The 12,151-nt window shown below is 36.9% G+C and overlaps 1 protein-coding gene across 1 annotated transcript in view; it reads right to left on the reverse strand.

Moving 5' to 3' along the window:
* Nucleotides 1–12,151, reverse strand: part of LOC140157344 (5'-3' exoribonuclease 1-like) — a 59,959-nt gene that overhangs the window by 25,723 nt on the left and 22,085 nt on the right. Inside the window, exons 9-21 of the mRNA XM_072180505.1 lie at nucleotides 11,975–12,042; nucleotides 11,364–11,489; nucleotides 10,451–10,562; nucleotides 9,582–9,684; nucleotides 8,760–8,849; nucleotides 7,316–7,472; nucleotides 6,379–6,498; nucleotides 5,776–5,945; nucleotides 4,953–5,079; nucleotides 4,169–4,255; nucleotides 3,009–3,127; nucleotides 1,360–1,479; nucleotides 1,135–1,209 (exon numbers count right to left, since the gene is read on the reverse strand). Of these exons, the coding sequence (XP_072036606.1) occupies nucleotides 1,135–1,209; nucleotides 1,360–1,479; nucleotides 3,009–3,127; nucleotides 4,169–4,255; nucleotides 4,953–5,079; nucleotides 5,776–5,945; nucleotides 6,379–6,498; nucleotides 7,316–7,472; nucleotides 8,760–8,849; nucleotides 9,582–9,684; nucleotides 10,451–10,562; nucleotides 11,364–11,489; nucleotides 11,975–12,042 (1,474 nt within the window). The remainder of the gene's footprint in view (nucleotides 1–1,134; nucleotides 1,210–1,359; nucleotides 1,480–3,008; nucleotides 3,128–4,168; nucleotides 4,256–4,952; nucleotides 5,080–5,775; nucleotides 5,946–6,378; nucleotides 6,499–7,315; nucleotides 7,473–8,759; nucleotides 8,850–9,581; nucleotides 9,685–10,450; nucleotides 10,563–11,363; nucleotides 11,490–11,974; nucleotides 12,043–12,151) is intronic.

The following is a 12,151-nucleotide window of genomic DNA, read 5'->3' on the forward strand; positions in this document are numbered from 1 at the left end:
TCCCTCGCTCTCATTGTCCCCTCTCACCCTCCCTCTCTCATTCCCATCATTTTCCATATATTTCTATTTATCTACTTGTCTTTATTATATCTTTTTATTTCTCCCTTCCTCCAGCCCTCTCTCATTCTCCATATCCCTCCTCCCTCTTCCTCCCTCCTCCCTCCCAAGACTTCTCACAGAGGTGAATCTGCCCCTCCCCAACCCCCTCCTCTCTTTGGGTACGCCACTATTTCTATACCATTCTCCTTCTTAAAATAAAATTAAATGGAATTTTCTTAAAAACAACCTTTATAGGCCTATACTTATACTTACATGTATACGTATAGCGATTACCATTATAGTGTAATATAGATATATGGACTGGACATGGCAGCCTTCATACATTCTAATGTGTAATCGATCACCAAGAGCATTCAATTTATTTAAATGAAACGCCTATCGTCAGGTGGGTGGTAAAGATGATTGCATCGACAGCTAAAGCCTCCTTATAGTCTTCAGACCCACACAGGCACACATTTGGGATACACGAGTACAATGGTACCACTTTACACATGACTGCCCTTACACATGACTGTAGTGTGGTCACTTATTGATACTCGCCTGTTGTGTAGAGCGTTAATTATGATGCCGGATCAGTGACCAATTTAATGGCGGAACCCCTTTATTCGAAACAATGGTACCACTTTTATGAATAGCCTGTCGCAACTTCTAATTGGCATCAAACGAACAAAAGATTATATAATCTATTGCGACTCTATTTCTATTTAAAAGCTCTTTGGCGTACGCACACACATACAAGGGTGGTTTATGCTCGTGCATGGGCATCAACCCTGGGGGCCTTTTGGTAAAATTACCTACTTTTTGTTCTTTTCAGCCAGTTTTTGACAATTCAGGCTGAATGTGCTTGTGTCGCAACTGCAAAAAAGCATTTATGTCACTACCACACTTGAAATGAACTTTAGTAGGTAGGCTTCATGAAATATTGAAATTTCATCTGTCACACTATCCCATCTTCAACATTTTATAACTGGAACAAGTCTTTTAGTACAAAGTACTCAAGTTACGTTCCTCTGAAACGATCTCCTGTAAGGAGGTTTCATTTTGTGTGAATTGCATACTAGATGGCACACTAACCTTCTTCCCATCAATGGACAAGCATACACCAATACTTCAGTTCTGCCTATTTTCACACCTTTCCTTTTGAGGTACCTGTAAACAAGCAGGTTCAAAATAAGAAATTCAATCTTCAGACACATGACACTGCAGTACAGCATAACGAAATAATCAGGAAATAAATTAATACACATGCATCAAAATATATGCTCTTTTAAAAAGATTGTTCAAAATCTAGTAACTTACGTTTCTGAGATACTTTTGCAATCTCTTATCCACTGTATTTTGTCATCCTCCGTCATGGGAACTCGCCTGAAGGACATTTGTTCTGAAGGCCCTTTCTGTACACTCTCAACTAGCTCATACCTGAAACAAAACATCATTTTAAGGCCAGAGTAATGGAAGACACATTCATCCACGACCGAATTTAAGATTTCTTGATATTTATCAACACTAAGATGTATTCTTTGACTTGAAACTGATAAAATACAACTTGCTAATATTTATTCGTATTTTTGCTTGATTTATTTCACTCTTTTCAACTCTAAAAAGTCACATGGCTCAAGACAGCTTAGTAAATTGGCGGAAATAATGAGTCAGAAATGCGCGACTGCGAAATATTGTGATTACGCGCAGCGATTCGCGTCAAGGACGCCAGCGCAAGTCTGCGCGTATATGTCAAACGCAGTCAAGGCGATTCGGTATGTTGTTAACGCCAGCAAATGTGGTGTAAACAAAACAAAAATTTGCAGTCAAAATGCCACTTAGATTTTTAATTATTTTGAATTTTGGCGCACTGAAAGCAGATATTATAGATTCATTGGTGCAAAAAGATGCATATTTAGACCATGCACCATATACAGCTTTTACAAGTGTGAAAGTCTTACCGCTTTTAAAATTTAAGGACGCTTTTGTGCATAATTTTGACATTTTTTTACTAAAACATCGAGTTCTCAGAGTTCACTTTTGACAAGATAACTCGAAAAATATGCAAGCAAAGGGTAAACTTTTTGCACTATCCTTTAGAGTTCATCAAAGTCTAGGGAAGGTTTTTTCATTTTTTCAAAATATTTGTTTTAAACAAAAATATACACCATTATGTGCAATTTTTAGCTTAATAGAGTGACAAAATGGCTTTTTTCACATGTTTTTTTCAATATTTCAAAAAAGAGACGAATTTCAAAAAATAAAAAACCTTCCCCAAGTTCATGTCTCTTCTTCATGAAAAGCTAACTGAATTTTTTTTACTCCGAACGGATTTTTTTCTAAGTTGTCACAAAAAAATTGGGGTAAAAAAGTGAATTTTTGTGATTTTTTCAAAAACTTGAGATTTGTGAACAAATCTGACGTCACCATGGGATTCCTTGACTCATTTCCTTTCCAAAAATGTATAGTTTTATATACTTTGGACATACAATTCAGAAATAATGAAGCTCGAAAAGGTCCATGTTCTCTCCCATTACTCTGCCCTTAACATGGTAAACAGTAAGCAAACACTCCAGCCCAGCTCTTTCAGACCCATTCAGTGATAAAAATAAAATTGTTTATAAATTGCTTAAAAGTGAAGGATAAGTCATTCAAATTGTCATTTGGTATTTTTTTAAATAAAAAATTTGGCAAAAAATGAAGAAAACAGCAGTATTGACAAAGTTGAAGTCCCATTCAAATACATGTAGCTAATTTACTGTCAGTATGTTGGCACATCTATGACAATGACAAAGGTATAAAATTTTGATGATTTTTACGATAGTCCAGATGAGCAAATCACTGAATGGGCCTTTAAATGTGGATTGCAGTATTTTGTTTTAATGTCAATATATCGGTATCGCATATCGACCAGTCTGATGTGTCAACATTATGTTGACACAGCCCATGTTTATGCCATCAGTACTGACCTGTGTTGTTCATTAGGAGATGCTACTGCAATAACTCTGACTTCTTTGAGGTGAGGCCATTCAGCATAGATACTCTTACCAAGCAGATTATTGGCAATCAAGTCAAGTTCACTGTTATCCTGTTGAAGAAACGCAACATGTTTGAGGTTTTAATTGTTTGGAAAATAACAACTACATGTTTATTATATTGCTGTAACTTGGAACATTCCCATTAGGCTGCAAAAAAAACCCTGTGTTTTGGGCGGGCGGACCTTTCAAATTGGGTTGGTCGGTCGGGCGGGTTTTTTTTGTTTGGTTTTTTCTGGAGCCTAAAATTACCCTAAAATTTCACCAAAATCTTGAAATAATTTTTGCAAACATATTTTCTAAAAAGGTTCAGCCAAAATTAATAAATTTTGGAGCCAAATTAAAATCAAAATTAAAAAAACAATTCTCCAAAATGCAAATTCTGGGTCAGTCGGACCCGTAGAACAGGATTTTTATCGGCTTACCATATTCCACTTAATTAGTGCCCCGGTTGTTTACAATAATTTAAAGGGACACTCATAATTTATTACGTTATAAACTCAAACTGGTCATTTTCCGTGCAAAAAGGGACACTCATAATTTACTACGTTATAAACTCAAACTGGTCATTTTCCGTGCAAAATAATGAAATTCATGGTAACAGAAATACAGCCTGTAGAACAATATGATTATGGATTCCTGGTTTCGCTCTTTTTGGTATTTAGCTATGTTTAAATTATGCCCATCATCACTTGCATATTTAGTTTCATTAATAAAGTGAATTGTCATGTGAATGTACAATAATTATACTTGCCTACACTGATTTAACATAACTTGATACACATGAAATTTTTTATATTATTTGTGTTGAAATCAATCAAAATGAGTTGTATGTCACTCAAACTAATTGCGCAATTTCGTCAAACTTTGGAATTTGTTTACCATGCCTCATCATGCCCCTTAGATCTATCAGGTCACAGGACAACTAGAACTACTATAGGTAAATTAGCTAATTCTTTGCCAAGCTCGAGCATACCTGTTGCGTCAATGTAGCGTACTGAGCGTGTACGCAGTGTAAGGCGTGTGTCTCTTCTGCCACAAGCATTCCGAGTGTTTGAGCTTGGCCAAGAATTACCTAATTTACTTATACTTACTGAATTTGTTGGGGTGATAGTTATTATCATGTTCTCGCCACGGCTGTGCTGCTGGAACACTTTCACTTCTTGCTTGCTTAATTCACTCTGTGGATTAATAATAACACAATGCTGAGAAACTACATGGACATGTTTAACCTCCACCTTGCTTTTGTCTTACAGAAATCTTGATAATTTGTTTTCAGAATATACACATTGACAAAAATTGTCTCTGTCATTAACATAATTTTGACAAATATTGCTATGGCACAGTATGAGTCATTCAATTGAGGGGCATCAAGCTTGATTGAGGGGGCATTGGTCATTTTTCAATTTTCAGTGGGATTTTTCAAATAATTCCACTTAGATTGGGCCCACGTGCCACCTCCACCCCTATGATGCTACACCACTGCTACGGCATATAAAATAACATGATTACTTTGACCAAAATAAAATGATTACTATCTGCTTATTTTGAAATTGAGTCAACTCAATACTCAAAATGGCACAGCTACAATCAGCAAAAATAATAGTTGGCAAACTTGCTTAAAACAATTCAAATGTATGTATGTAATAGAATGGAGGTGAGGGACAGTCTGTCATGTATTTGAAGTACAGACTCTGCCATGTATCACATCCCCATCATTCAATGTCTAAGGGTCTTGTGGACCTGTTGACATGGATTTGTTCAACATTGTATTGGGTGGGGGGGGGGGGGGGGGGGCAGAGATTCACCTAGAGCCAGTCAAAGTATGCCAATATTTTTTTGCCTGATTGTAGTACAATCACTATGCCTACTACTCACAGTATATTCCAGATGATGTAGTGTAGGAAAACCAGGGAAGTATACACCCATTTTGACCCCTTTACGTAGACCTCGCTGTAGTCTGGTGGGGTCATGCTGAAATGCCATTTTAGGAATCTCTGTACACCTATAAAAAAGAAACACATAAATGATAACAATAACACTCAACTAGAAAAAAGATGTGTAATAAAGAATAAGCAAATAACGTAATTAATTAAACTATACAGTACAAGAGGTAATCATACTCTTTCACCCTACAAAGTTCACAGTTAATTGGTTATTGTGTGTAAGCTGCATAGTGTATTAACGATTTTCAGATTTTGCTTCCACTCAACCAGACTGCTGACCAACCATTTACGCATAACATAATAAGCCCACAAAATACTGTTGTGGGAGACTATTAAAATTGAAATTGCTCTCTTCAGGAACCAAAGACCATATGAAATGGAACACAATTCCCACCTTTTTTGAGATATAGACAGAGAGAAAGGTGTATTTTTGATCCCCTATCCAGGAAAATATAATCTAATATAATGATGATACCCTCATATAATCAAAGTAAATTGTGATAGGTTTTGATACCCTATTCATATGTCCCAAGACTTGTGGCTATAAACCCTCACAGTAATCTCAAAACAAGACTCCACCTGCATAGTGTGTATGTACACATTTCATATGCACTTTTTGGTGCATGCATTTGTGGAGAGAACTTAATTTTTGTAGCAAGATGGGAAATCTGTGCAAAGGGTAAATAATCCCTCACTAACAAAGGAATTCAACCAGAATTCAAAAAGCCTTCCTCTACAATATTGGTGTATCTCACCTTGCATGACATGCAGATATGTCAGGGAAGTGTCCCGAACATGAGGACGGATAATTGAAAGTCAGATTCTCATCATACGTGTACATCAAATGAGGACTGTGTTTATTCCGTCCCCTCTCTTCATCTGTCAGATACACATCTTTTGGTGCCATGGCAGCAAGAAGACGTTTCTGTAAATTAAAAATAAAAGAAATATTTGCTCCAAGCACATAAAGCAACAAACATCTGTACATACAACTGGCAGTCAGATTTGAAAAGAGAAGTGCAATAACTCGTGCCTGTTCCTATCCATCATATTTACTAAGAACCTAATAAAGACCTCGATGTGTGACATGGTATGATCTACATGTACACGCTATAATGACTTATGCGTAATCATATCCTAAGCAAACAAACAGTCTACGTGTGAGCAACTACAGTATTAATCGCATGATTCTGCACTTGTAATTGGTCACTAGCGGCAAGTTGCTAGTCAGCTATCTAAACAGTTTGGTTGGAGCTCAGAATATCTTTCAGGGGCCCCTCAGAATATTTCTCAGAACTTTCTAAACACAAAATGTTAAGATTTTTCATAATGCCCTCAAAACAACTGAAGGCACTTACCTCATCTATGAATGGAATGAGTACCACAGCTTCCCAAGCTTGCTGTTTGCCATTCAGATCTTGTTGAAAGTCTACTGGATAGTAGTCAATAATAGGTGATGTGTCCATGATCATTAGAGACTGAAAATAGATACAAATTGATTATTGATCCATCACCTGTAAACACAAAGTTATGCATCATAGCCAATCACCAGGGACAGGTGATTTGCGCGGAAAAAAATAGCAAATTGCGCGGAATTGCGCGGAACTTTTTTTCAGTGCAAATCATGTATCCCTGCCCATAGGAAAAAAAATAGCCAATTGCCCGGAATTGCGCGGAAAAAAAGTTTCGCGCAAATCGCCTGTCCCTGCCCATCACATTGACTTTGTCATACTGCGGAAACATGGCATGTTGCCTCAGGGGATCGACGCTAAGTCAGGTACCGTGTGAGCAAACTCAAAAATAGTGCAAGCAGCGCGAGCGTACACAAAAGAAACTTTGCGCGTAAGATAAGCGATGTTGCCAGGTCTGTACGCTGTACCGGCGTCAGCTGAATTCGAGTACGCTTAGAGGGCACAGGCATGAAAAATTCCAATCTGTGTATTAATAATCTAAGGACTTTGTATACATCCTACATAATAAAACAACTGGAATGGTAGTACTAGTAACAAAAGACCTTTTCTGTATATATCAGAATCCTGTTGTAATTGTAGCGAACATGAATGCATATATTGCCACTGCCCACGTTAATGCGCAGTAACGATTATAAACGATATGCGTATCAGCGTGACATACTTCGGTTACATTCACAATGACTTTCAGGATTTACAAAATTGGCATATTAAAATGGCAGCCATCTTGAATCTATAGGTAACATATATTTCAAAATAACACTGAAATCACAGCTGTCTGGTTTTCAAATCAATGACACTTAAATCTTAAAATGCATAGGCCTACCTGATATGTATCTGGCAAGCACACTCTACTAGCTGCTGGTAGCACACCTAATAGCTGCTGGAATGGCAAGAATGGCTCCCCTCTGTCAAACTCAAGTTTCATGGAACTGAAATCCCTCAGATCTGACATGTAAGGTGCATAGTGGTAAGGGTAGTACCTGTCATTGAGAGAGGAGGGGATTAAGATCATGCTCAGATTAAAAGCCCTTTCGGCAATATTATCCCTGACTTATTTGATGAAAACATCTAGCTGTCTGGATCTAGGTGAGAATCTACACCGCTTAATAGTATGTTATACATCCGCATAATCTTTGCACAATAGTTGAAAATGCATATTCAGCTTATACTCTCCAATTCCCAATCCCCATATTTTAATGCTGGGAGACTATATGTGCCCCATTCTGATTCTTTCAAGCCAAAGTCAGAAATTTTGAAAATTGAGTTACTACCATTACTAACTTGCTCAGTAAATCAAATTACTGATGCTGAATCCCCAGGTCTCTTGAATGCTTGGTGACAAAGTTATGAACCTTTTACATCAATAGATAAATCCAAGATATACATCGAAGATGGTTGAAATCATCCAAAGGTAAAGTGCTCAACCAAAAATGGGAGCTAAATAATTGATTAATTGGAGTTAATACAGCTACATTGCTTTATGCACAGTTTACACGAGGACTCTATTGCTGGAAATTTATTTCCACCAAGGGAAAGTCCTCGTGTATATTGGTAATTTTACCAGGCAAATACCCCTGGACCTCTGACCTTTCATAGTTTCCTCAAAAAAGAACCGGAGCTATTTCTTCAAGACAGTACTACACTCTCCAGAGAGTTTCTCTGGAATGTTGATAGCTTTTGCACACTTTTGTTATGTATTTACCTGGTTATGGTTTTATAGGTCACATAGGGGCCCCAGATATAGTTGATTCAGATCATATTGCTGGAAACAAATGTCCCCATGTAAATTGCATCACCAGGGCAAGTCATCCATCAAAATCAAATTTATGGTTATGTAGGCAAGGGTAAAGTCCTCATGTAAATAGGCCTTTACAGAACTGTTTCGTAAGGCCACAGGGCCTCACTCCTCAGAAGCACATAACCATATGAGGTAAACACAAAAATATACACACTGCCTATCATGGTGTCACATGATACAACTTAACTAAAAGTCATGTAAAGCAATGTAGCTGTATCAAGTCCAATTAATTATTTAGAACCTTTTACATCTCCATTTTCTCAAGGTTTTTATTGTTTTTTCTATTCACTTTTTGCCAATCTCAGTTTCATTATTACCAACATTAGCCTGATTGGGCCAGATCTGGCCACATAGGTAGAAATGGTGATGATGTTGTCAAAATCAATATTCCATAAGGGAACAGGGAAGGATGTTGGACAATTTACGCTTTAATATGGCACCATTTTCTGCCAGGATTGTGGTTACTCACCATCCCCATGACTGAATGCCATTGAAGTAATAATGCAGGATCCACTGCAAGGCACGCACATATTCTTTGGCTATTACCCATACATGCTTCCTGTAAATAGAAAACAAACAAACATTGAAATTAGACAACGAAGTCAAATTTGACTTTGGAATCAATTATTCATGTTGCTTCCATACTTGTTATGAAGAGGGCAGGCAGAGTCACTGTTAAAGTGAAAAATTGTTTTGTATTGTATCTTTTAAAGTGATGATGATAAGTCCATAAAAGTATACATTTTCAGAAAGGAAATGATGTAAGGAATCTAACTAGTACAGCAGATATCTGACAAAACGAGCAGGTTTTGAAAAAAGTGCCAAATTTGATTTTCTATGCTATTTTTTTTGTCCACCATGACAACTTAACCTTTAAAACTGCATATATTTAAATTCTAAAGACAAAAAAACTGTTTTCTCAAATTTTTGGTTTAGGACCTTATGCTATTTTCATACCTTAAAATATCATAAATTCTGGTTAAAACTGTGAAAAATCAAATTTTGATACTTTTTGACCCATATACAAGACAAATATCAAGAAACTGGTAACTAGTTTTGTGTCTTTGTGTACATTTAAGTTTTGAATATCAGGGAGTGATACCTGAACACGCATATCGTAAATCAGGAAAAGTGTGTATAATTCTGGTTGCAAGCCCTTAGAAAGACCTCCTTAAGCTACTAGACCTTCGTAGCAGTTGCTGAATGAATTGAACAATTGGGTTGTGTTAGTATCTGGATTGGAGCCTTAACCATACCCACTACATTTATTTGAGAGTTCTACAATTCTTACCTTGTAACATTCTCAATGCCAAACTTATTCATGTAGTAGCCATATTTGTGTTGACGGAATTCTACTTCAAACTGGTCCTCCTCCTCATCATCATCATCGTCATCTGTAAAGTACATATGATGTGTGTCAGTAAGGTAACAATCTATCAAGGAGACTATGTTGATAAGTACCGCATTCTATCCACACTTCTTTTTCTTAGTAAACACGTATGACTACTGCATTCTCTTCACTTCAATTAGGTATTAACCCTGTGGGCACTACTTCCTTTCTTATAGAACCCCTGATTGGTTAATTACACAATATAATCAACTGAGTAACAAATCATAATAGAGCTTTTAGATGTCTTAGCAATTTTAAGCTTAATTTCCTTCAATCTTACAGAATATTCTTACCATATCTATGATTGGCTCAATACATTGTATACTCCTCATTGTAATCAATCAAAATAGTCTTAGATATTGATGATTGGACCAGTAGTACCCACCGGATGAACTTTCAGACAGCATTTGTTGACAAATGACCACCTGGGTATCCAACTGATGGCCTAAATAGTTACACTAATCCCATAGTCCACTTACTGGAACATTGTTTTTTGTGGTATTTCTTTTATTTGGCTAGATAGACAATCATCAAAGAGAAAACATGTTTGATTGAGTTTTATTATCCTTTTATTTCCATGCATTGCACTGTTGTGTTTACTTGCAGCTCCTGGGGAGGTGGGCGTCAAGTCGGTCAGGATCTTCCTAGTCAAATCAACATGGCAAAACTGTTACAAAACCCCCTGGATATGCACACCCCATCACACACACATACCTCTATACCCATACCTCACACAAACTGTTAAAAGTACACTTCATATGACTGTATACCTTGTGGCACCGGTATATTTGCTGGCACTGCAGATCCTGGTGTAGCGGGTGTGTCAGGCCAGTCAGGATCTTCCTCTAGATTCATCAATACAGCAAAGCTATTATCAAGCTCCTAAACACACAGATATAAGAATTCACAGGTACATCAAATGGTATCAGAATAGATTGCAGCTTGATCACAATTTATTCACCCCATCAGCCAAGCTATTATCAAGCTCCTAAACAAACAAGTACAAGCAGTTACAGGTAAAATCAAATGGTACCAAATAGGTTGCAACTTTATCACAATTTATTCCTCCCCCTCCACCCATCAGCCAAGAAAGAAAAGAATTCACTTTACCAGGGGTCCATTTCACTAAACCTTTAGCCCTTCGTACCTGTATCTCAAGTAACTGTTCTTAAGTTACGAATACCCTTTTACTAGACGTAACTTTATGAAGGGTCCCTGTAATAAATCCCTATTACTTATGAAGGGTACCGATCATAAGAGGATTTTACAATATATTTTTGTACTTTTTCAGTAAATCACTGATTATATCGAAGTGTAATTCAGACTTGTGCATTCTTTTGATACAGACGGACACATATACTTATAATGTACACTAGTTTTAAATCATTTGTGGCCATGATGGAACGTACCCCTTGTGTACAAGTAGCGTACAGCATTTTGTACAGTGTATGCTGCGATGTTTGACCGTTTATTGTTGTCGCAGAGATACATGCGTGCCAAGTGTTCCATGATGGCCACAAATTAATTAAATGAATTATAGTAGTTCTGATTCTGCACCAATTTCAAGCGCCATCTCAATCCTGAATAACTTTACCAATGTATCAAGTAAGATTGTTAATGCAGGTTCTGATTGGCTGAGTGAATCAAACAAACAAACACACAGAAAAAAGCAAACAAACAAACCTTCTTTTGAGCTTCTTTCTTGGCATTCACCCTCTCACTCTGCCAAGCTTCTCCTTTGCCACTCTCCTTTTTCTCTGCGAAGAAACTGAGGTCAACAAACTGCTCTTCAAATTTGTCACGGTCATACTGTAGGGAAGAATTCAATTGATAGACACGTACTTTAATGTAGCAATATTAAATGGGAGTGGTCTGCTTTTTTCATGTTCTGATTTCTATCTTACATTGAGGCCTACCATTAAAACAATAAATTTTGAGTTGCACTCCTCTGTAGAATAGTAAATACATCATTTAAATGAAAACATATCTCAGGCATTACATTTTACTGGGACAATGAGAAAAATATTAGCTTTCTTCTAACACCAAAATCACAGTCATGTGTATTTTACCTGCCTGCGAGAACATTTGCATAACTGTTGCATGCATACATATAGTGAGATACGCTGTATGAAATGTTTTTCCAAATCCTTTTTACAAATTAAGCATACAACTAACCCTCCAGCACATATTATTTTGCAGAAGGTCCAATGCACGCCTGACATGGTGTGTACTACATGAGGACTCGCTTAAAAAGGATTTGACAAAACATTTTAGAAAGTTGAATGTGCTCTTACCTGTGCCAATTTGGTAATGTACTTCTCAAAATTTGCCAGATTTAATGTTCCATTTTCATTGAGGTATCCTGAAAAAACAAATCAATCAAGTTTATCTTGGAAATGGCTGTTATTGCTGATATGATTCTGATATAATTATTTCAGGGTTTTGTATTCATTATTCTTTTAAGAGTAAAG

This window comes from Amphiura filiformis, chromosome 7 (assembly GCF_039555335.1).
Source record: "Amphiura filiformis chromosome 7, Afil_fr2py, whole genome shotgun sequence".
Classification (NCBI taxonomy): Eukaryota; Metazoa; Echinodermata; class Ophiuroidea; order Amphilepidida; family Amphiuridae; genus Amphiura; species Amphiura filiformis.